Source organism: Neovison vison, chromosome 11 (genome assembly GCF_020171115.1).
Source record: "Neovison vison isolate M4711 chromosome 11, ASM_NN_V1, whole genome shotgun sequence".
NCBI classification, from domain to species: Eukaryota; Metazoa; Chordata; class Mammalia; order Carnivora; family Mustelidae; genus Neogale; species Neogale vison.
This window is the reverse complement of record NC_058101.1, coordinates 118,752,305-118,778,252: the sequence shown is the minus strand read 5'-3', so window position 1 is coordinate 118,778,252 and position 25,948 is coordinate 118,752,305. Positions and strand designations below refer to the sequence as shown.

The window sequence follows — 25,948 nt, the reverse complement described above, 5'->3', positions numbered from 1 at the left end:
GCTCAGACAGACTTTCACCTTTAAGAAGAATATGTCATTTACTTGGGAGTAAATAAACATGAATCACAAAGGATTATTCATTGATGTCTTTCTCACAACCCTTTAGAGGCCAGCCTACTAAGTTATTGTTATTCTTTCAGAGTGATCACAGTAGAGGATAAGACAAAGTCAGTGGTAGTTTGAGTAGAATATTCTGATAAGTTTGATTTTTCCAGCTTTTTTTGTTGTTGTTAATAAAAGTAGAAAAATTTGCTCAAACTTCTTGGCTTATTTAGTTATTCCTTGAAGATCATTCACTTCTAACCAGTGGGATTTGGGGTTTGTGGTAAGGTTAAGAAGTCTTTTCAGTCAGATACTCTTCTTTTGGGCAAGTCTTTCCTTACTAAACACAAGCAAATTCAGGCTGTATCTGAATTTTGGGTTCATGTGTTTGTTTATCAAAAAACTTGTGTAAGTACCTTTCAGCACATAGACCTATTCTTTTATGATCCTGGAGTAAAATTACATAAATGGATATTATTAAAGTAGACCAGATTATTGGGATGGTGTGATTCTGTGCATTCAAGGGGACATTTTCACCACTTTGGATTTTTCAAAACACTCATTTCTTTAGGTAGCATGTGTTAGAAGAGGAGTCTCATGTTAGAGATATCTTAGTACACACGGGGCGGGGGCAGTTCCCCTGCTAACATGAGAGAATTCACTGGAAAGATGCTCAGAACTTACTGAAAGTTATTAAAGCCATATTCACATTTATTATAAGAAATGGATACAAATTAGAACCAGTCAAAGGAAGGGATGTCTAGAACAGAGTCCAGGAGGAGTCTTCCACTCTCCAGTCATCATAGAATCATGGACAGAATGATATTACCTTCTCCCAGCCCAATACATGATGATGTGTATAGTATTGTCATCCAGGGAAGCTCAACCCAAGTCCAGAGTTGTTACTGTGGCTTCAATGCTTAGTCTGGGTTGATTGAATCATTGCAGGCTCAAATGAGGCTGCAGTGAGCTCAAATATCGACCTCTCCCTCGGTGTAGGTTGGGCTTCAGAGAAGCCAGAGGGGCCCTTCTGGAGCCACCTGGGTAGGCTGTTAGGTGTGATCTCAGGATCTTCCCATGAATAACAAAGAGGCTCCTATCACTTGGGAAATTCTAAGGGCTTAGAGGTTCTTACCTCCCAGGAACTGAGACAAAGGCCAAATTCTTTACTTAACACATTCTAGAGTGGGAGAGGCCTAGGAGCATATCAGTAAGGGAGTCATTATTAAGGTAAAGGTCTTTGGGAAATGGAGCTTAGAAAGGTTCGCCTAATTCCATCTTCTAGGATGGGGAAAGGGGGCACTCAAAGATGGCTTCCAAGAGATGGTGACTCTCAAGTCAAGGTTTGAAAAAGGAGTAGCAAGCAAGGGCGGTTGCTTGTTCCTGTCCAGGGAGTGACTTTTTCCAAGGCCCAGCATTGTGGCCTTGAGTGGACATAGGGATTCCAAAATCATCTGAGCCACACATTAATGCTATTTTACTTTCCATATTGCTAATTTCATCCATTGGAAGTTGGTTCACTAGTTTCACTCACTGGGTGACCTAATTTCAGCAGTTTACATGTTGCTGTGTACTCTCTTCATTGTAGATAATTGAGAATTGACCATCTATGCTTTTATTTAATAGGCGGCACACACTTGCCTATGTTTCTGATTTGGGGAAGGTCTTTTCTTTTGGTTCTGGAAAAGAAGGACAACTGGGAAACGGTGGAACACATAATCAGCTGATACCACTTCCCATGAAATTGCCATCAAATGAAGAACTCAAATTTGGTAAATTTTGTAGGAACACAGGATTTGGCTTAAATACCGCTCTCAAGAAACTGACTTTTCTGTGTGTAATGTGACAAGGAAAAAAATGTATGACTATGAAGGAAGTTTCTCTAAACATTGGTTTCATTTTTTTACTTGTAAAGAGCTTAAAATATTCAGTGTAATTAATGTCTCTTATTCCTTCAGATTAATAAGATTAATGTGGACCTAAAATGATAGAACATAAAATAGATTATATGGATTCAGAGGCATATGTTGTAGACCTATTAATTCCGTGGTGGTTGGTTTTCTTACCTGGTGACTGACTCAATCATGTAAAGCCCCAAGAATCATGAATGAGCAGCTGTCATATGCCAGGCACTGTAACTGTGCTTACCCCTTATGTGTGTTATCTCACCTGTCCTCTAACAGTTCTGGGAGATGTGTGCTCTCAGGCTCCTCTTACTGGAGGATACAGAGCCTTGGAGTTTAAAGGGTTAGCCGGTTCTTACAGCCAGTCAGTGCTTTGGCTGGATTTGAACCATGGCCTGAGCCACACAGAGCTCAAAACACTCTGCTATAGAAACTGCATCAGACTACTTTGGTTACTTAATTCTGAAACCTTAGTGGTTATCCAAGGTATCAGAATTCTCTTAAGTTCTTTTGGGAAAATAAACAGTAGGATGTTTTCTTTGAGTAGTTCGTATACTTGATTTCCTCTTCTTCTTCTTCTTCTTTTTTTTTTTTTTTAGATTTTATTTATTAATTTGACAGACAGAGATCACAAATAGGCAGAGAGGGAGGGGAAAGCAGGCTCCCTGCTGAGCAGAGAGCCGGATACAGGGCTCGATTCCAGGACCCTGGGATCATGACCTGAGCTGAAGGCAGAGGCTTTAACCCACTGAGCCACCGCCCCTCATATATTTGATTCCTTATAACCGCTTAGACTTTTGAAGTACTTAATTTATATTCTTTACAGCCAGTAATTACTGGTTAAGTCTTGATTTGTAGAAAATAGCTTTTGGTAAGGAGGGCCGAATTTAACCAAGGATCAGCTAACTAATCAAATACTGCTTCAACTATTTTATATATAAGCATTTACATTAATTATATATGTCAAACTGATGTCATCTGTCAGCCTTGCAGATCATTTGTTTTTGCCAACTAGCCTTACTCTGAAGGAAATGTATATTTCTGCTTCATGGGTGAGAAATGTGCTAAGGCCTTATGTCACAAAGAGAAAAGGACCAAATTTAAGAGGAATCTGAAATGATTTAAATTGAGCGTGCATGTTCGTGCCAGTCACTTTTTGCATTCTTACTTTCTGTGTCTCCCTTTCAGAAAGCCGAACTTCAGAAAAGGAGTTAATAATGATTGCTGGAGGGAATCAAAGCATTTTGCTCTGGATGGGAAAAAAGGTAAAAATAGATCTCTAGATGTTTTATATAACTTGGTATATTAAGCAAACTGAAGGGTTTCAGTATCCAGGTATGGTGAATTCAAAATCATCTAGTTTCTAAGCTGACCTTTAGGGAATAGCTAAACATTATGGATCCTTTATTGTCAAAACTATGTAAGTATTGACTCACAGGAATCAGGAGATTTGTCTCTGGTAAAAGTCAAATCAGATTTCCTTAGATCTTTCCTTGGCCCTGCCAGCGGCTTGGTCAGTATCCTAGCAAAGCCATCACATTGACGTTCTAACATTTTGCTGGCCTGGAGTAAAAAAGACCCAAGGTTCACGGCCTGTGAATCCTGAGTTGATAACTGCCTCACACTGCTTTGCTGAGGCCAACCAAGTTCCTCCCACTCCTACACAAAAGATCTTCCCCTCAAGGCTGTGTGGTGTTCATTTTAATCTGATTATACCTGGAAGTGCTGAGTGTTGGAGCACTCAGAGAAATTTACCTGGGATTTAGTAAGCCCCTTGGGCAAGAAGTTGACAATTAGGCAAACAAATGATCGATTACTTCTTGGTAAAATCTTACTTAAGGATTTCTCACAGCTATATCCTCCGTATTTAAAAATCAGTATTACCCCGTATCCTTGAATGTGCCTAAAAGTTGGATACCTATTTTTGTGGTGTCTAAATTTCTGTGTTTTACTTGTTTGTTTACAGAATCCCTATGTTAATCTGAGAAGGAAAATTCCTACGTTGAATGAAGGGACCATAAAGAGGTGGATTGCTGATGTGGGGACTAAACAGTGGCAAAATACAAAAAGGTACCGCCCCTGTGTTTCTCTGCTCATAGAGTTCTGTAAAGTAGCCATTCCCCCCCGGTAACTGGTTCTGGACAGTTCAGAGATGCGAGGTTTTGTGGTCCACGATGTCCATCAGCCAGAGGAAGAAGGAATAGATTTTGTGTGCGTGTTGAGTGTGTGTGTATAGAGACAGGGATTTATTTTTAAGGAGTCGGCTTGTACGCAGTTGTTGGAACTAAGTGCAAAATAGGCAGTGCAGGCCAGCCAGCTGGAGACCCAGGGAGGAGTTAGTACTGCAGCTTGGGTCTGGAGGCAGAATTCTCCATGCCTGGGAACCGTTTTCTCTTCAGGCCTTCGATGTAGGATGAGGCACACCCACTTTATGGAGGGTTATCTGCTTTACTCAGAGTCTGTTGATTTGAATGTGAATCTCTAAAAAGTATCTTCACGGCAACATCTGGATTGGTGTTTAGCCAGGTATTTGGGTACTATAGCCTAACCAAGTTGACACATTAAGATTAAAAACCACAGCTAATGTGTAAGCTCTGTGAGAGCAGCTTTTTTGACTGGAGGACTCTCTGGGTCTCTGGTATGTTTGCCTATATTGTGACTGTTCTTTTTTTTAAGATTTTTATTTATTTATTTGACAGACAGATCACAAGTAGGCAGAGAGACAGGCAGAGAGAGAGAGAGGAGGAAGCAGGCTTCCCACTGAGCAGAGAGCCCAACGCGGGGCTTGATCCTAGGACCCTGGGATCATGACCTGAGCCGAAGGCAGAGGCTTTAACCCACTGAGCCACCGAGGTGCCCTATTGTAACTGTTCTTAGTAGGAGATACCCCTAAGCCATTTCCCAGCCCACTTTGACCTTAGAACCACTTGTCTGTCGACCTCTTCACTGCTGGACAGTATGGGCAGTCTTGCTCAAAGCCATACAACTCCTACCATTTCTCAAGATTATATTTACTTCTATAAGCGTTTCCTTTTAGAGGTATTTTTAGGTATGGTTTCCTAATTTTGTAAAGTAGTTGTATGAAATAGCTTCACTGTAGTCTGCATAGATGATCAAGAACTGTGCTGGTGACTGCACTCACCTTGCTGAGCGCTGAGTGATGGAATTGTTGAAACACTGTTGTACTCCTGAAACTGAGGTGACATTCTATGTCAGCTGTACTTAAATAATTTTTTTAAAAACCTACTTGTGCTATTACTTCCAAGATGGAACTGAGCCTACCCTCCTCACCCCCATCCTCCCATTTAATTCCTGGTAATTTTTTTTCTGTTACACTTAAGTGTAGCAGAAATAAATAGGGTTTCGAGAGCTGGGTGGGATGGGGATGTCTTACTTATTCAAGGAATTAACCCTAGGTCAGTCCTTTTCCTATTTCCCTGTGGCTTCTATGACTACATACCTTTTTATTACATTTGTCATGAAGTTTTGACATTGGGAAAATGAATAGACTTTTAGATGTCCAAGGCAACATGCAAACAAATCAGAGACGGAGAAGTCTGAAGGATGGTTAGGAGATGTGTTATTTATCATGTCTTATGCTATAAGGAGACATACAGTTTGATGTGTTTTAACCACCATCTTATTCCTCATATAGGGAAATCAGAGAGATATTTTCATCTCCTGCTTGTCTGATTGGAAGTTTTTTAAGGGAAAGGTAATATATTTAATATATTTATAAAGCTTAAGATCCTGTTAAAAGTACTGCGTATAGCATGGTGACTTAGTGAATAATGTATATTTGAAAGTTTGAAAGATTGTATATTTGAAAGTTGCTGAGATAGTAGCTCTTGAACATACTCGTTATTAAAAAAAAGAGGTTGGGGGGCATCTGGGTGGTTCAGTTGGTTAAGAATCTGCTTTTGGCTCAGGTCATGATCTTGGGGTCCTGGGATCAAGCCTCTCATCAGGCCCTCTGCTTAGTGGGGAATCTGCTTCTCTGTCCCCATGCTCTTATGGTCTTTCTCTCTCTCTCTTCTCCCTCTCAAATAAATAAATAAAATCTTTATAAAAAGGGAAAATTGTAACTATATGTGATGATGGATGTTAACTAGACTTAAGTGGTCATTATTTTGCAATATATACATACATCAATTCATAATGTTGTGCACACCTGAAACTAATATAATGTGAGTCAATTGTCTTTCAATAAAAAAATGAAAGATTATAAGATGGCATGAGGTTAAAATAATTCACTCTGTGTTTATCTCTTTAAAGATTCTAAAAAAAATCTTTATTTCTATTTATGACAGAGAGACAACATACACAAACACGTGTGTAGGGGAGGAGGCAAGAGGGAGAGGGAAGGAGAATCTCAAGCAGGCTCCCCACTGACCATGGAGCAAGACATGGGGCTTGATCTCACAACCCTGAAATAATGACCTGAGCAGAAATCAAGAGTTGGATGCCTAACTGACTGAGCCAACCAGGCACCCCTAAAAATTACTGTTTTTAATGAAAGCAAATAAATGCACACTGTAGAAAATGTAAAAAATAAAGACCCGTGACTGAGAAAAATGAAAATACCCGTAATCCACTACTTAAGAGGACTAGCTTTTGTGCATATATCTTTTTTTATGCAAATTTATTTTTTTACTAAAAATGTGATTATGTTCTTTTATATATTACTTTATACTTAATGTATTTGTCCATTTTTTATTTTATTCAGTTCATATTATTCAGTAGTTTTCTTTGATGTCATTGTAATGGCTGCATGGTATTCCATGGGAAGGACATACTTTATTTATTTATTTATTTAACCATTAATTTATTTAACTATTTCCCATTAGAAGGTGTTAAGATTTCTTTGAAATTTTAAATGAAAGAACGACTTAGCACCTCTTTTCCTAAATATTTATATGATGTTTATCTTAAGAATATTTTCTATTTTGAGACATGAAATACTTGTATTATTTTACAAAGAATGTGTCTAAGACATTGAACATATAAACATATAAAGAATAAATATAATTCACAAGTTGAGTTTTTTTTTTAAAGATTTTATTTATTTGAGAGAGAGAGAGAAGGCATGAACAGGGAGAGAGGGAGAAGCAGGCTCCCTGCATGTGCCTGATCCCAGGATTCTAGGATCATGACCTGAGCCAAAGGCAGACGCTTAACTGACTGAGCCACCCAGGCGTCCCTTACTAGTAATTTTCTTTTGCAACACTAAGAATTTACTGCTTTTGAACCCCCCCATCTTTCAAAAAGATGTATTTATTTATTTATTTGAGAGAGAGAGAGAGAGTGAGTTCTAGTTGGGGGGTGGGCAAGGGAGCCAGAGAATCTTTTTTTTTTTTTTTTTTTTTTGAGCCAGAGAATCTTACGTAGCTCCATGCTGAGTGTGGAGCCCAAGGTGGGGCTCAATCATGTATGACTTGAGTCGAAACTGAGTCAGATGCTTAACCAACTATGTCATCCAGGCATCCCTGAAGCCCCTTTTTTTGATCCAGACTTTCAGTTCAGGTAAGTGGGAGACATGGTTATTTTTTTCAGAAATGGGCAGAAAAACCTCTACTTTTTGTGTGTGTAGTGTGGCTTTTTAAAAAAGATAAATGTTTAATGTGGTGACTCAGTGAGTTAAGCCTCTGCTTTCTGCTCATGTAATGATCTCAGGGTCCTGGGTTAGAGCCCTGCATCAGGCTCTCTGCTCAGCAGGGATCCTGCTTCCCCCTCTCTCTCTGCCTGCCTTTCTGCCTACTTGTGATCGCTGTCAAATAAAATCTTTAAGATAAATAAATAAATATTTAATATAAGATAGTATCAGAATTAAACTTGGATAGTATGTATATTGTTAATGTGGGCTTTATTTTTTTTTATCTTTTAGAAATAATCATAAGTGGTCAGTGACATTCTCAACTGAATTTGTGTTTAGCCTTATTATTTTCTTTATTGTAAAGTTGAGGGAAAAAGTAATTTTGTTGAAATGAAATAAGATTTAGAAGAAGCGCTTCATCTGGATAAATAGTCTGATGAAATCTATAGTTTTGAAGTGTCCTATTCCATTTACTATCCATGTACTTTTAAATTTTATCTTTCTTCTATAGAAAATCTGCAGAAACGATGCTTATTCACTTGGACTTAAATAAAGCAAGAAGTGCCTTTAAAGAATTAACCCAGAAGGACTGGATTGCTAATACGGTGGTATTCTTTAGATTGTTATTTAGAAAAAGAAAATACATTAAAACATTTTTTTTTTTGACAATTCAAAATTTGAGAAGAAATACTTAGTTTCAGGAGAGTCTCAGACCCTGTAGCATATCCAGATCTGCAGAAAGTCAGACTGCATTCAGGAGTTGGTCCCTTTGGGGCAAATTGGTTGCTCTGGTAATCCCATGGATGAAAAGTAGTCTCAGGGTTTCGTCTGTACCCACAAACAGCATACACACACACACACACACACACACACACATCTGTACATAGATGCACACACTCTCTGGAGGGAATTTTGTCAACTCAGGCTATAAGGAAGATGATTGAAGAATTTGTTGAGGTTGTAAACTAGAACACAAAGACGTGTTATCTATAATTATTTTAAACATAGGTTTAGATATGAGAACACTTTTTTTGTTATGAACATCCCCCTTACCCGGGACTATCTGGATTCTTTTTCTCTGTGTTTCGTTCTATTGCACTTCCTTTCTATAGGTTCTAGAATGTTCTTTGGGGGATTGTTGCTCTTTGTTTCAGTACTGTTATTATTGTCCTTACGTTTCCCACTTTGCCAAATGCTCCAGATATGTTTCCTTCATTAGTTTAGCCTTTCTTGATGTAGTCTCTATTTATTTCTTTGTTCTCTTAATATTGGTTGATCCAGGGGTAGTACTTTCTATGTTCTCTCAATCTGTTACTTTCCTGGTGTCACTCTGGTTCCTTTTCTCTCTCCCTGGGCCCCTCTTCTGTCTCCCTTCCCTCCCCCCTCTTTTTTCTTTGCTCCTCCCCTCTGCTCCCTTCCCCTCCATTCCACTGTGCTTTCTTTTCCTCTCCTCACCTCTCTCCTCCCCTTCTTTCTTCCTCCTTGTCCCCCATTTCCCCTCTTTCCATTCTTTTCTCCTCCCTCTCCCCCTCTCCTTCTCATTTGCTCTTGGCCTCTGTTTCTGTACCTCTCATTATCTCTCAGTCTCCCTATCATCTCTTCCTCCTTCCTTTCCTGCCTCACCTGTTCTGCTCTATCCTCTAAAACCAGCATTCTCTATCTGAGCTTCAGGGTCTCTTTACACACACTCCTTTCTCTTGAGGGAAGATGAAAGTTTAATTCTGTTAACCTTGGCAGGACCATGGCTCTGTTAGGGGTTAAGGTAAAATGGATCCCTAATTGTGTACCTTTGTCAGAACTCTGCAGCATTTAGTAGGAAGATACCACTTCTGCATCTGTGGAGGGAAGAATTTGGGCCAGTTCCTCACTAAAGCTAATTGTACCTCGGTTGTGCCAGAACAATATTGTATGATATGCAGTCAGCATAATCATAGAGCAGTCTTCCCGTTATTTAGACCAGATAGTTGGCTAAGAAAACCTGTAATGTTTCTTTCTATTTTGAGATTTCCGGGACACAGATTCACAGACTTTTGCAGTTCATTCCTTCATTCAGTAGACTCTTGGATGCTTGCTCTGTGTAGGGCACTGTGGTGTGGACTCCTGGTGAAAATGAGAGACATGCTCCCAGTCTTTAAAACGCTTAGTTAGGGACAAACACGAACACGCAGGCATTAGTGGGAAGACTGGGTGTGTTTTACGCTCCGCTATTTTCCCTGATGCCACACTTAGAATCTAGTTAGTGTATAATTAATATTTGTGGATGAATTCAGTCATCACTAGGGCAATGAATGGTCATCTCTACTTAGAGCAATCAAATCAAGGTCCCTAGAGGAAGTACGAGTTTACCATGTGCCTGCCTCAGGAGGGGCATTCCTGGCAGGCAGGAAAGCACACTAAGACACAAGTGTGTGGAACAAGATGGCTGAAGTGAGAGGATCACAATAGTTCTGCAGGTATAAGGGGAAGGCTGGGAGATTGGGTGATATGGCAGCTGATGAGCGCTGAGGTAGGAGGGGTGTGTGTTACGGGGAGGTGTTAGAGTAATCAGATATGTTCACTCCAAAGACTGAACCATGTAGTAGAGCCTGCCATAGTGTTTTGATACAGAAATCGATAATTACAAGAATTAGTCCATTTAGAGACATCATTTAGTTCATATCATAATTTAATGATTTAGAGATTGGGTTTTGGAGTCAGAAAGATCCAGAAGAGATTCCCACTTAGCTCTGTGACTTTGAGCAGATACAGAGTTCCTGTCTCTAAAATGGGGTTAAAATACCATCTATGTTCCCGAAGAACTATAACCTGATTAACATATGTAAAGCACTTAGCATAATCCTTGACAAATGAGTACTCCTAAATAAGTATAACCTCTCAGTGGATTTTGAAACAAATTATTTCTTTTATCTGGGCACATCTAACATAAACATTCAGAATTGCATTTGAATTTTTCTTGGAATGCTTGTGTTCTGATTTGGGGAATGGTAAATGGAGATTGGAAGGACTAAAAGATTGAGTTTGTAGTGGAGAGATGGTGATGAGGCAGGTGGTCCTGTGAGGAAACCATGCTATTTTTGTTGCTGGGGTTATTGCTTTTTGTTCCTATGGGGTTATTTCATGTTGCTTTTGGGGGTTCTTATGCATTCTTTTACTTTAAAGATCATTTGAGGTAGGATAGTGGAATGAGGGGGTAGGATGTAGTATTTGTTATTGGGAGGGCTGCCTATTTTGATTTCCTTGTTCATCTAGTATAACTTTAAGATGATTTCTTCTCTACCTCCTTCGTGCTTCTCAGTAATTAAATGGGATGACGCTTGTCACGTATCTATAGCTCGAGTAGTTGGGAAGCTATGTGAGATTGGATGTAAACATGGGTTTTAGGACTGAATGATTATTCCGGTTCTTCGGTGGAATGAAACTCCAGGTTCTAGATTTTATTTTATTACAAATTGCATCTAGTTCTTGCTGTGTTTTGAGTGTCTTTTCCCTGATCTTTTTGACCACAGATAACCACATGTCTCAGGGATAATCTGCTCAAAAATCTTCCATTTCATTCTCCACACCAAGAAGCTTTAGAAATTTTCTTCCTTCTCCCTGAGTGTCCCATGATGCATGATTATAACAACTGGGAGAGCCTGGTGGTTCCATTTGCAGAGGCTATTTGTGCCATGAATGACCAATCTTTACGGGTTCTAGGTAAGACTGATGATTTACATTTTGAAAATACTTTAACCATCCCCTCAGTGGAAATGCACACCTGGTAAAGTTATAGCAAAACTTAGATAATTGTTAACTATGTTGCTGTTTTTTAGTTCATATTCTTAGTATATTGTAAAGATGCTGTAGTAAATATTGTAGTCATCCAAAATAGGTTGTTTGGCTACCTTTTTAGAGTTCTTGTAATGGTACATATGTGGTTTGGTCATGAAGTCCTTTGTCCCCAACTTTTCATTATGAAAAATTCCATAGAAGTTGGAGGAATAGTACATGAATATCCATATATCCTCTGCCTTAGAGTCAATGACAGTTAACCTCTTGCCATGTGTGCTTCGTTCTTTATGAGCAGCTTACATTTTATGTTTGCTGAAATACTTGAAAGTAAGTTGGACACATCATGACATTTCACCCATAATTATTTCAGCATGCATCTCTTTTTTTTTTTTTTTTTTTTTAAGATTTTATTTATTTATTTGACACAGAGAGATCACAAGTAGGCAGAGAGGCAGGCAGAGAGAGAGAGGAGGAAGCAGGCTCTCTGCTGAGCAGAGAGCCCGATGCGGGACTTGATCCCAGGACCCTGAGATCATGACCTGAGCCAAAGGCAGCGGCCCAACCCACTGAGCCACCCAGGCACCCCAGCATGCATCTCTTAAGAGCCTGTGTTAAACAAGTCACTATCACACCTAATAAAATTAGTCATAATTCCATAATATCTAGGCCATACTCAAATTTCTGTACTTGCCATAAAAGTATTTTACAGCCTTTTTTTTTTTAAGAGTCTAGGTCAGTTGTCCTGTAGAACGCCCTACATGTAAATTTGCCTGATTATTTCCAGCCTTCTCTACTTCAAGTGCATTGGAAGTTAGGTCTAGGGGCTTGATTAGATTTTTTTTTTTTAAAGATTTTATTTATTTGTTTGTCAGAGAGAGAGGGAGAGAGATCGAGCACAGGCAGACAGAGAGGCAGGCAGAGGCAGAGGGAGAAGCAGGCTCCCTGCCGAGCAAGGAGCCCGATGCGGGACTCGATCCCAGGACGCTGGGACCATGACCTGAGCCGAAGGCAGCTGCTTAACCAACTGAGCCACCCAGGCGTCCCGCTTGATTAGATTTTAATGAGGTTTTTATTTTGACAAATAGCATATTCAGCCCAAGGAAGTCCATTCTTTCTTGTGTTTTTTATGAAATCTAGGTAAGTGAGTATTGAAAAACTATTATAAAGCATTTTTTGGTTTTTCACAATGCTGAGACGTGCATGTGTGTGTGTGCTTTCTTTTTAGTAAGCTCTAGGACCAACATGGGGGCTTGAACTCATGACACTGAGATTAAGAGTCACATGCTCTGTTGAGCTAGCCAGATACCCCGGGAGGTTTTTTTTTTGTTTGTTTGTTTGTTTGTTTTGTTTTGTTTTGTTTAAGATTTTATTTATTTATTTGACAGACAGAGGTTACAAGTAGGCAGAGAGGAGGAAGCAGGCTCCCTGCTGAATGTAGGGCTTGAACTCACAACCCCGAGATTAAGAGTCCCATACGCTACTGACTGAGTCAGCCACGTGCCCTGAGAAGTGTTTAAGAGTTCAAAACTCATGCTGAGAGTGAGAAAAAGAAAGTTGTGCAATTGCAATTAATTCTTAACTCTGGTTTTTAAAACAACATGACATTGGATCTGGGCAAAAAAAAAAAAAGTGACTTGTCAGGTTTTTTTTCTCAAAAATTAATGAGATCAGGTTCATGTGTTTGTTATATCAAGGGATTTTTCTCAAGGACATTAAATTCATGAACTTTCTTGATTGCCTTTGTAGTTAACTAAAAACTTTATCACAAATATGTTTTTGTAACTGATAGAATTGACAGTGTTCACTCTGTTTACCTTTAAAAGGTCAAGAGAAATGTTTACCTTTAAAAGGCCAACAATTGTTTATGTTTGTATTCCTCAGAGGAGTACTGGGCGTCCCTGCAGGAACCTGCATTCGTCAGGCTAGTCCAGATGTTTAAAAGAGCCGTCACTGCTCAGTTGCACTACTGGACTGAAAGCTCGGAGAACAACTACCACGTTAAGGCTCTCCTAGAAATACTGAAAAAGCTGCATAGGGTAAGGGTCTTTCAGACACTTACAGATATGATTTTTATTTTGCAGTAAAAAAGGTCCCTTGGTTCCAACTGGCCCAAATATTAAGCAATGTCGGAAAACATGTTTATATTGGTATTTTTAAATTTTTGTTTTCTGTGAGTTAAGTCATGTGTATCAGAGTGTATGTACTTATCTGTGTGCAGTTTGAAGAGAAGTAATGAATACACATTTTACTTTTACTTTTCCATGTCTCACTGGCTAAGCCTTCCTCTATAATGTTGAATAGAAGGGTTGGTGATGGTAGGTTCTTTACTTGTTTGTGATTATATTTATTTATTTATTTATTTTAAATGTTTATTTATTTGACAGAGTAAGAGAGCACGAGCAGGGGGAGCGGCAGATGGAGAGGGAGAGAGGCAAGTTCTCCACTGAGCAGGGAATCTGAATGTGGGGCTTGATTCCAGGAGTATGGGATCATGACCTGAGCCAAAGGCGGCCTCTTAACTGACTGCCACTCACATGCCCCTATTTATTTATTTTGATTTGATTTTATCATGAAGTAATCTCTACACCTAATGTGGGGCTTGAACTCACAACCCCAAGATCAAGAATCACGTGCTGCCAAGACCTAGCCAGCCTTGTTTATGATTTTATTTTTTTTTAAATCTTTATTTTTATTTCAATTCAGTTAACATATAGTATATTATTAGTTTCAGAGGTTGATGTTAGTGATTCAAAAGTCTTACATAACACTTAAGTGTTCATTCTATCACATGCCCTCCTTAATGTCCATCACCCAGTTACCCCATTCCCCCACCCCTCTCCCCTCCAACAGCCCTCACAGCCCTGTTTGTGATTTTATTTTATTTTATTTTTTAAGATTTCATTTTTTTATTTGACAGAGATCACAAGTAGGCAGAGAGGCAGGCAGAGAGAGAGGAGGAAACAGGCTCCCTGCTGAGCAGAGAGCCCAATGCGGGGCTTGATCCCAAGACCCTGTGATCATGACCTGAGCTGAAGGCAGAGGCTTTAACCCACTAAGCCACCCAGGTGCCCCTGTTTGTGATTTTAAAGGAAGAATTTGAATGTCACTATTAAATGGGATGTTTACTGTAGAGTTTTTGAAAATAACCCTTAATAGGTAAAGGTTGTTCCTAAATATTAAACATTTTAAATTCATACAAATACTGACTCCCTCTTTTCCTGCTGAAATTCGAGTTATTTATATGTTTGACTTTCTCATTCTTATCTTTCATGTCTCTTATCCATCTCTCCGTGTGAGTGCATCCCATTCTGAATGACTTATTTAGCTATATTTTTCTGTCCATGAAATCTCTTTTTAGTGATTTTTGTCTGTTAATAAAACTGCCCTTTGGGTTTTCATTCCAAATATTATGTTTTCCACTTCCAGAAGTTCTGTTTCTTTGAAAAATTTTTTTGTTGGTCAGTATTATGGTATCTTAGTCTTTTATTTTCAAGCTTTCCTTCTGCTTATTTAAATCCATATGCATTATACCTCTGGTATCTGAAGTCATTACAGGTCAGCTTTATCCTCTTACTTCTGCTGAATCTTCCTCTTGTGCTTTCATTTTTGTTTAGTGATTGTGTGTGTGTGTGTGAGAGAGAGAGACACACACACACATTTTCCTTGGAACATTATCTTTTGGAATTCTTTGAGGGTTGTGTTTCTCCAGGAAGATTTTTTTTTTTAAGATTTTTATTTATTTATTTGATAGACAGAGAGAGATCACAAGTAGGCAGAGAGGCAGGCAGAGAGAGAGAGGGGGAAGCAGGCTCCCCGCTGAGCAGAGAGCCTGATGTGGGGTTCGATCCCAGGACCCTGAGATCATGACCTGAGCTGAAGGCAGAGGCTTAAACCACTGAGCCACCCAGGCGCCCCCAGGAAGATTTTCTTGTACCAGGTTCCTAGAGACACCACATCTGTTAGGTACTACGTTAAATTAAATTCTTGGCTTGAAGCTCTTCAGATCTCCAGGTGTGGTCTGAATATGGTATGTGAATTTTCAGGAAAGTGCTTCTGTGATTGCAAATTCTGTAGGTGACTTTTTTTTCTGCAACTTGGCACCATTTTAACTAGCTGCGGTCTGCTTCCTGGAGTTGGTGTTGAGGTATGGTGGTGGACTGTTCATTTCTAGCTTACCCTCACTCTGATGGTTTAGCCCTTTTGGGTACCTGATTTATGAGATGGTTTTCTATCATTGGCCCCATAATTTGAACAGAATCTGCGTTTTGTCTCCATTCCCCAAAGCCCCAAGCATTGCAAACTGAAGTTAAGTTCCCCAGGTTTGGCAAATACTCTGAAGGCAAATGCCACTTTCACCTCATTTTTGACCTGGTTATTTCGTATCTATTTATAGTATTGGTGTTGCATTAAAAATATCTGTTTACACTTCATCCTGTATTTCTGATTGTTTTCAACAAATCAAGATACCTAATCTGCCGAACTGCTTTAAAAAAAGAGAATTCTGGGCGCCTGGGTGGCTCAGTGGGTTAAGCCGCTGCCTTCGGCTCAGGTCATGATCTCAGGGTCCTGGGATCGAGGCCCGCATCGGGCTCTCTGCTCGGCAGGGAGCCTGCTTCCTCCTCTCTCTCTGCCTGCCTCTCTGCCTGCTTGTGATCTCTCTCTGTCAAATAAATAAATAAAATCTTAAAAAAAAAAAAAAAAGGAGAATTCTGCCATACTGCTGAAATCTGTGGCCATCTCTGGCTACTCTTAAAGGTTTTGTACAAAAGAGAAAGATTAATAAAAAAAAAATTTTTGAGTTTTGAAAAATTGAGAAATTTACCAAAAAGTACAGGAAAGTATATTCTAATGAGCTGTTTCCACTTGCAAAAAAGGAATCCTGAGAAATACTGAAGCAGTAACAAGAATCCTCAAGAAATCCTGCTTTATCCTTTGACTCTTAATGGTGACATTAGATTATTTGTCAGGCTCCCTCCCCAACCTCAGGAGGGAGACCACAGGAAGCCACAGGGATAAAACACCCACTTTTTCCGCAACTGGGGATGTGCAAGGTGGAGATCAGCAGGTTCCGGTGGACCATATCATGGAGTTGAAACAGTTTCATGATGCTCTGGGTCGTGGTGTCATCTAAGGTCTAGGTCAGGGTTAATACAATATTCCAGGTGAATGGAAGCCAAGAGGAGCTTTTAGAGGACGTCTTGAGAGTGGTCTTTTAGGTGGGGACTGTGCCCATTTATGTCAAGTACCTACTGTCACTCAGGTCCAAAGCATGTAATGTCATTATCAGTGTCTTCACTGACTGATGATTAGTGCTCTTATAGGGTGTCCATGTGATACCCCTGGTCATCAGGTGATGAAGGCTGGAAGACGCTCCCCCAGTTTAGGAGGGGTATGTTCCACACGTGCCCTATCAGTGGGAGACGTCTGTAAATGGTATATTGTTAAGCTCTGAAGAACAGGACATGATATATTGGGCCCCAGAGTACTTTGGGTTTAGGCTGTGATTTTAGGCTGTGTTTTTCCTTGGACCTAAAATTCTTTAAAGCTTTCCTATGAATTAAAAGTAAGTACGAGTAAGTTTATCATCATATCAATTTCTGCTATTAAATTGTAGGTATTCTTTATGTTCCTGAAAATTTGGGCCTTGGCCAGTGGAGGAATTGGATAGAACTTTATTCTGGTCATTGAAAAAGAGTGTTTAATTGCTGTTTATGCTGACAGTCTAATCAATAGCCATAAAGCAGAATTGTCTTTATATATATAAAACTTTCTCATGGGCCATATTTTATTAAAGGTAAACCAAGCTGTGTGTCAACTACCTGAAACTATTTTCAAAGTAAACGAGCTTACGCACTGGCTTGATTTTTATGGGGATGCATACAGAAGGTCTGCTTGGAAAATTAACTCTGTAAGTATAGCATGTTTATTATTTATTTAGTAAAGATTCTATTTTTTAAAACTAATCTGTACCCCCAGTGTGAGGGGTCAGACTCAAAACCCATGAGATAAAGAGTTGCGTGCTCTACCAACTAAAGCAGCCAGTCACCCCATTAGGGTATGATCAGAGGGGGAAGTAGGTGTTTGTGCTATAACTCTTATGCATGGGTTTCCAATCCTTGTACCCTGCAAAATTGCTCAGAAGAAATAACAGGGCTTACAGGAAAAGCGAGATAGTCCCCTCAAAACCAATGCAGTTTTGTAGCCAGAGCCCTCATAGAAAAGTGCTTACTACCTTAGATCACTTGGATCAACCAGGTGAGCAGCTCTTGGAGAGCGCCACAAGAATATGAAAATGCACCAAACAAAACGGTAGAAATGTACTCACACTGTAATGAGAGAATTGGTGGTACTGAGATGGCGCACATGGGAGTGGAGCTTTCTTAGGTGGGCGTACAAGGCAGCATGACTCACCAGGAGCCAGCAAGCAGAATGGGGCTGCAGCTTTGGTGGTGGCTCTGGGTGTGTCCTTTTTTAATTTTATGAAATTGAAGCTGAAGGGCCATTGCTGCCAGTTCAGCAGCTGACCTGAGCTTTTTTCCTTCTCTCTGAATGTTGGAATTCTGCCCCTAGCACATTGACCGTTAACTGGCAGAAGTCAAGTACAAGCTCAGCACCTATATCCACATTATATCATTCACCTATTTTCCTCAGTGCATCTGAACTAATTTGCATTTTGAAAGTGCACATTGTCGCAGAACAAACTCTTGGGGAAAGTGTCTAGGGTTTACAATTGATTGCTAAGTTAAATGAGCACTGAAAAATACTAGCTCAATTTTTATTTATTTATTTTTAAGTACTAGGTTTACATATCTCTCATTGATACACACAAAACATTTTTTTAGAATTTTAGGTATCTAAGTACTATTGACCAGCAATTTGGATTGCTTCTGCTAGAAGAACTGGACCTTAAACTAAGTATCAGGGATTTTAGGCTGTGAGTTAAGGTGTTAAGATTTCTCTGTTCTTTCATTTGTCAGAATTCTTGCCATTTCCATTTTTAGGACACTTCAGTAGACACTCAGTATCCTGTCATATTCAGTCACTTTCCATTTATCTTTAATATTCTGTCGAAAATCAAACTACTGTATGCAGATTCACTTTTAAAAATACAGGTATGTATGCCTATTTCTTTGTCTTCATTAACAAATCAGATGATAAATGCCTTCTTAAGTGTACAATATTTTGGGGGTTGATAACATTGAAAACAATGGTTATAACATTCATGGAGCTTAGACTACCGAAGGTGTCAAGAAAGACTGTTGTAATTTGGATTGGCCTGGCTTTGGGGCACATTAGGGCCTCAGCAGTGGAAGCGAGAGCAGCATGGACAGCTCCCCTAGCTTGTGGGGCTTTTGCCTTGAGGTTAGGCCCTGTATACAGGTCTTCTGTACAGCATCAAAAGAGGCATAGTAGACTTGGGCTTGGTTGGAATTAGCAAACCCATATTTAAGGAGCCCAGTCTAATTAAAAAACAAAGCAGTGGGAATAGTGGGGACAGAGGACTCTTGAAATGCGGACACACATAGATGGCTGGTAGTCTAATGGTGCCATGATCAAGGTTTGTAAAAAGTGTCCTCTTTTCAGTGAACTGTCATCGGGTGAGTTGGTTCTATTTGTCAACATATCCAAAAAGTGATTATGAACTTTAAACTATTGAAAATGCCTCCGGAAATGAAAGCGCCAAAGAGTGTCTGCTCTTGTTATTGCTTTTATATATGCATCTGGATATGTATATGTGCGAATCATATTCAAATATAGGTCATAACATTGGATACTTTTTTTTTTTTAAAGATTTTATTTATTTATTTGAGAGAGAGACAGTGAGAGAGAACATGAGCGAGGAGAAGGTCAGAGAGAGAAGCAGACTCCCCGTGGAGCTGGGAGTCCGATGCGGGACTCGATCCCGAGACTCCGGGATCATGACCCGAGCCGAAGGCAGTCGTCCAACCAACTGAGCCACCCAGGCGTCCCAACATTGGATACTTTTATATAATGCAGTTAACCTCTATAAAACAAAATGGGAAATTGATTTATAAATATGACTATTGATGAAATATTTAACAAAGGAAAAATGAAAGGAAAAAAGATACAAGAATTTTATTTTCCTTCAACAAGAATTTTATTTTCCTTCAACACTTACAACTCCTCTCTTAATTTTTAGCAGGCCTCCAGTGATAATTTTATGGACCTAGTATTTGTTCATTGTGCTGAGAACCTTAGACTTGAATTGCCGTTTGATCAGATAGACTGTGTGCGTGCGCATGCGCATCTGTCTTTCTGTCTCATATATAACTTTTTAGATTATCTGTGCCCTAAAATCTCTCATTGGGTTTTTCTCCCAGCATAGGATATCTTTAGAGGGGTCTCATTCCTGAAGTTTCCTGCAGCATGCTTTCTTTCTGAACTTCTTTTCCAAATGAGGAGGTTATGTTCAGCACACTGCTTCAGTGCTTGCTAATCATTCTCTTAACCTAATGATGGCAGTTAGCTCTGGTAGCTGAAGTATTAATAATTGTTGCCAGATAAAGTGGACCAGTGGAAGCCACACCTGGTCACTTTCCTGCTTACGCTGGTTGGCTCCACAAAATTTTTCATCCTCCAGGTGTTTTTTCGGCTCATAGAGGGTGAATGCTGAATGTATGGCTTCTCTCCAGTGGCTTATGTAAATAAAACTCTATTCATGAATGTTTGTAACAAGCACTCATAATAAATTGACCAAATTCCCACTTAGAGCAAATGGTGAAATGAGTGAAACATTTCTGTTTTCCTAGGAGAAGAAATTTAGAGCATGTATGCGGTTGGCTGGAATTGTGGAACAAGGAGGGTCCGAATTAGCTTTGCTGCCCACTTTGAATCTAACAGTCAGGAGGAGTCACTTGATTGAAGATGTTTTGAGTCACCTAAATCAGTTTGAAAATGAAGATCTGAGGAGAGAGTTAATGGTAAAGTGTAATTCTCTATATTTTTGCTGCTGAGAGAAGGAAAACATAGAAGGATGGACAGTGGGTCTTGCAGAGAAGAAAGAATCTCCCTTTGCCGTGCAGTGTTGCCCTGATACCCCATGTAGCTATGATTTGCTGGGAATAGCTGTGGGCACTTAGTTGCCCTCAGGCTGAGGAGCAGCGGTTGAAAGAGTTGTCCTCCCCCAGACTGGGCAGCTAAAAAGTCCAGAACTACCCTTAAGAGGTCCAGTCCCTCCTGAGACCTGACCCAGCCTAGCTAGTCACCCCCTGGGGAGGGTTCCAGTGAGATGAGGTTGACACAGAGATTTGAAGATTAGTTTCTGCTCTCATACATGTACCCAAATTGCTTTGTGGAAAAGAGAACTTCCTCTTTATTAACTGTAGTTTTTTGAGGGTATTATTGTAGAAAGCCCCATGTTCTGAACAAAAATGATCTCTGGTTTAGTTATTCTATAAGTTGTCTTACTAGTAGATATTGGACACAGGATAATAATAATATCTAGTGAATCTGGTGAACATTCTCCTTGTGCCAAGAACACTGTGAATGCTTCACAAATATTTATGTAACCCTTTCAGTGACACTGCATGGAAGGTTCTGTTTTTCCTTTGTTTTGCTGATGTGGAAACTGAGGTACAGAACAATTAGGTGACTTACCCAAGGGCAGTCCAGCTGAGAAGTATCAGAGCTAGGATTTGGGCCCAACAGTTAGGCTCCAGACTTTCCATTTAATCACGACAAAGATTTGCCTGATGATATTTATTAGAATGTTTTGATAGACCTTATCACTTATAAGTTTATCACTTATCCTACTCAGATTAAAGAATGACTTGACTCAAGTTCAAGACACTATTTGAAAAGTATGTTGCACTGGGATTTGTGGTTAGAGGTAGCATTGCCACATATTTTTGCATATAGGTAGTTTTTAAAAATCTAACAAACTCATTATGTGAATCTTAACCTGTGATGTCAAGCCGGCCCACTGAGTTATTTTAGTTCCATTTTTATAGTTCATTCATCCCTTTTAAACATTTAGGTAACATTTGATGAGCAGCCACCATTTTCCAGACTGTGAGAGGTGTTTTGCATATGTTTTTCTGTTTAATCTTTCTGATAATCTCGTGAGAAAACTGAGGCTCTGTGAGATGAAGAACCTTGCCCATAGGAAGGGACAGAGTAAGGATTTGACAACTTAGATTTTACTTATTTATTTTTTTTAGAGAGATGGGACAAAGGGGAAGGGAAAGGGAGAGACTCCCAAACAGACTCCACACTGAGGAGGGAGCCCAAAACAGGGCTTGATCCGAGGACCCTGAGATCATGCCTGAGCTGAAACCAAGAGTTGGACACTTAACTGACTGAGCTACCCAGGTGCTCCAATACCTCGTCTCCTAAAGATTTTGAATAATTTACTGAGGTTTGAAACTTGGATCTCTAGAAAATAGTAAAGGCATCCATCCATTTAAAGCAGTAAAAGGAGATTTTGGGGAAGTGCCATGGAACATCCTGAAGGCAACGTTGAGCAGGCCTTTGAACAGGAGTGTGCATCAGTCAGAGAGAAGGTAGAGTGGAGAGGAAGGTTAAATGGTGGTAACCATTGTGAAGGTGGTAAGTGAAGTTTAAAGAGAAATCGAGCATCCAGGGAAAGCGGAAAGGTGGAACTAGCGCAGAACTGCAAGAATTTCTGGTATTAAAGCAGCAGGAAAAAGAAGAGAGAAATAAAAAACCTAGTTAATGCTTCATAAAAGAAAGTAAGGGAGAAAACAGCGTGAAGAAAGAAGAGGGGATCGGAAGTATAAAATGAGCTCATGAAATCAGGGAGAGGAGACATGCGAATGGTCCTCGGAATTCAGGGGTTCACATGTTCTTGGTCCTCTTGAAGAGAGCACTTAAGTAGGGAAATAGCTTTGGAAGTTGGGGTACCTGATTCTCCAGAATTTGGTGACCTAGAGTAGAAGCCAGTATTACCTGTATGAGACAATGGTGTTGAGATTTTCTTCTTTAAAGAGTAAGGAAGACCTCAACACATTTGTACACTGAAGTGAGGGATTCTAAGAAGGAAGGGCAGGAATGAGTGAGTATTTGAAGGAGCAAAGATGGGTTATGGTAGAATCATCCTAGGTAGAGATTGGTGTCCCTGGGTGCCTTCTCAAGGAGTAAACAACGAAGCCAGTAGGTAACTTATGTATGCTCTGGTTTTTCAGCCTTTGAAAATCCAACTATTATTTATTTCTTTATGTTTATTTTCATTTACCTTAATGTTCCTTATTACATAATACCAATTGAGGTCAGCTTAGTAGCTGAAGTTATCAGGCTTTGAGACTTGACAGATACAGGATTAAATCTAGGCTGCACCCCTTAGCTGTGTGTGACCTTGGGAAGTTAATATTTAAGTTCTTTTTTCTTTTGAAGATTTTATTCTTTGACAGGCAAAGATCACAAGTAGGCAGAGAGGCAGACAGAGAGAGAGGAAGGGAAGCAATCTTCCTGCTGAGCAGAGAGCCCGGCATGGGGCTCGATCCCAGGACCCTGGGATCATGACCTGAGCCGAAGGCAGAGGCTTTAACCCACTGAGCCACCCAGGCGCCCCAATAAGTGAGTCTTAATACAGAGCAATACTGAGCCCTGGAAGTGATATATTATTTGCTGTGTTTCTTCAGGTTTCATTTAGTGGAGAAATTGGACATGACTCTGGAGGAGTCAAGGTAGAGTTTTTCCACTGTCTGTTTGAGGAGATGACCCGGCCAGAATATGGGATGTTCATGTATCCTGAGGAGGCTTCCTACATGTGGTTTCCTGTCAGGGTGAGTCCTCTCCTTTTTGCTTACAGTTATCAACACAGAAAAGGCACGTCATACACTATTGGAAATTAGGTTGTCTAGACATTTTCATTTTAGGAGCGGAGTTATTGATACATATAATTATGGAAATAGCCTTCAGTTTTAATAAGGTGATTATTTTCTTTAAAATGGAGTCCCCTTTCCCTGTGTTCCCAATTCTGCCCACACAGGAAAACTTAAACAGTGTATGTTTTTGACCATTTATAGAATGTTTGGGTAAAAAGGAACCCTTCCTTTCCCAGGTGCCCATTTTTTTTTTTTTCCTTGTGAATTGAAAATTTCTTTTCAAATTTTCTTTTGAAAGCATTAAAAGAAAGTGAAAACTTTAGTTTATGAGGGTTTGCTGAGCCTAATGTGGTTCTATTAGTGTCCCTGTGGCAGAGATTTAACTTGACTTAATGAGTACACATAAACCCTAAATATTCTTATCGCAAGCTTTACTTTTTTTTAAGATTTTGTTTATTGAGAGAGAATGTGTGAGCCAGTGGGGGGAGGGGCAGAGGGAGAGGGAAACCGAGAATCTCAAGTAGACTTCCCACTGAGAGTGGAACCTGATGAGAGGCTCCATCTCACAACCCTGAGATCATGACCTGAGCAAAATCAAGAATCAGAGGCTTAACTGACTGACCACCCTGGGGCCCCGCAACCTTTTTGATTTTAATTTGTGATTTGACTTTGTGAAAGGGAGAAAAGGTTTAGGTAATATGAATATTCCATTTTACTTGTAAAAATTAAAAGACATCAAATTTTTTTTCTCTTTTCAGCCTAAATTTGAGAAGAAGAGATATTTCTTCTTTGGGGTTCTTTGTGGACTTTCCCTATTCAATTTCAATGTTGCCAACATCCCTTTCCCACTGGCCCTGTTTAAGAAACTTTTGAACCAAACACCATCATTGGAAGACTTAAAAGAACTGAGTCCTGTTTTGGGAAAGTAAGTAACATAATTCTTTTTCTAGAACTCTACATAATACATATTTAGATATAGGTATACCTCGTTTCATTACCTTGTGCTTCATAAATAGTATGTGCTTCATAGATAGTAGTGTTTTTTACAGAGGCGCCTGGGTGGCTTAGTGGGTTAGGCCTCTGCCTTCAGTTCAGGTCATGATCTCAGGGTCCTAGGATCGAGTCCCGCATTGGGCTCTCTGCTCAGTGGGGGACCTACTTCCCCTTGCCTCTCTGCCTACTTGTGATCTCTCTCTCCCTGTCAAATAAAAAAAATAGTTTTTTTTTTTTATAGATCGAAGGTATGTGGCAACCCTGTGTTAAGTAAGCCATTTTTCCAATAGCATTTGCTCACTTAGGGTCTCTCTGTCACATTTATGGTAATTGTCACGGTATTCCAAATGTTTCCATTACTATTCTATTTGTTTTGTTGATCTATGATCAGTGATTACAACTTGCTGAGAGCTCAGAGGATGGTGAGCATTGAAGTAATTTTATTTTTATTATTTTTATTATTTTTTTAAATTATGGTAGTCACCATACAGTACATCATTAGTTTTTGATGTAGTATTCCAAGATTCATTGTTTATGTATAACACCCAGTGCTCCATGCAGTATGTGCCCTCCTTAATATCTACCACCAGGCTTACACTTCCCCCAAAACCCTCAGTCTGTTTCTCGGAGTCCACAGTCTCTCATGGTTCGTATCTCCCTTTGACTTCCCCCTCCTTCATTTTTCCTTTCCTTCTCCTTATGTCCTCTGTGCTATTCCTTATGTTCCACAAGTAAGTGAAACTATTTGATGATTGAACATTAAAGTATTTTTAAATTAATGCATGCACATTTTTAAGACATAATGCTGTTACACACTTTGGGTGTGAACATAACTTTTAAATGCACTGGGAAACCAAGTAATTCTTTTTGACTTGTGTCTGCTTGGATAATTGCTTTATTGCAGTGTCTGGAATCAGACCTGCAGTAACTTCAAGGTATGCCTGTAAATAAACACACCTCCCCACCCAAAAAGCATTTTCATGTTCAGCAGCAACATTCTAGGTACCTTAGGTCAAGTATTATTTTGGGAAGAACTGTTAGATAATTTAACTTTTCAAATTAAGAGAAGTTGATTTCCCCCATGATTGATCCTTAATGCTTATATTAATCTTTGAACCTTGTGTAGAAACAGTCATGGGCAGAGCACAAGTTATACCCTGTGAATTTGCAAGTGACATTTGTTTTAAATCTTGTTTCTTATCCTCACCTTTAAAGTGAAAGCTTACTTCTAAGTTAAAAAGCCAAGCCACCACCTCACAAAAAATACTGGTAATAGAAAGGGGTGGTATTCCTGCTGTGTAAGTGTTCCTCAACATGCATAAGAAAAATGGACAAATATAAAGGAAGTTAACCCACAAAGGAGTAACAGAATGGCTTCAACTCCCCAGTGCTCATGGAATGCAGATGAAAGTCAGAGGCCAATCTGCTGCCCATTTACAGTGGTTGGAAATAACTGATGCTATATAGTGTTTGCCAGGGTTTGGGAAAAGGTTTGCTCTAATTTCAGGGGTTGGTAGTGGACGTATGAGTTGGTGATTCCTTTTCAGAGAACAGTGTAATCGTACTTACCTGAATCAAAAATGTATTTGCCACTTTAGCCTAGCAGTTTTGTCTCTAGACATTTAATTTCAGAAATTAGACAATCATGCAAGGTTGTTTCCATACTAATGTATATTGCATTACATAGTTCATAATCTGCGGAATACCTACATGTTCTTTAATAAGGGAATTACTTATTTTTGGTATATTTATGCAGTGAAATCCTATGTAGATTTTTAAAAGAATGAGAATGGTGGTATGGTCTTTTTTTTTTTTTTTTTAAACTGCGCAGGCCAGTG

The 25,948-nt window shown here is 39.5% G+C and overlaps 1 protein-coding gene across 1 annotated transcript in view; it reads left to right on the top strand.

Annotated features, from left to right (window-relative positions):
• The window catches only part of HERC5 (HECT and RLD domain containing E3 ubiquitin protein ligase 5), a 41,230-nt gene that overhangs the window by 8,692 nt on the left and 6,590 nt on the right, over window positions 1–25,948 (top strand). The window contains exons 7-18 of the mRNA XM_044224532.1: window positions 1,669–1,814; window positions 3,135–3,211; window positions 3,913–4,016; window positions 5,602–5,661; window positions 8,051–8,144; window positions 11,046–11,235; window positions 13,192–13,346; window positions 17,105–17,218; window positions 18,312–18,422; window positions 20,082–20,252; window positions 22,932–23,075; window positions 23,876–24,042. Of these exons, the coding sequence (XP_044080467.1) occupies window positions 1,669–1,814; window positions 3,135–3,211; window positions 3,913–4,016; window positions 5,602–5,661; window positions 8,051–8,144; window positions 11,046–11,235; window positions 13,192–13,346; window positions 17,105–17,218; window positions 18,312–18,422; window positions 20,082–20,252; window positions 22,932–23,075; window positions 23,876–24,042 (1,533 nt within the window). The remainder of the gene's footprint in view (window positions 1–1,668; window positions 1,815–3,134; window positions 3,212–3,912; window positions 4,017–5,601; window positions 5,662–8,050; window positions 8,145–11,045; window positions 11,236–13,191; window positions 13,347–17,104; window positions 17,219–18,311; window positions 18,423–20,081; window positions 20,253–22,931; window positions 23,076–23,875; window positions 24,043–25,948) is intronic.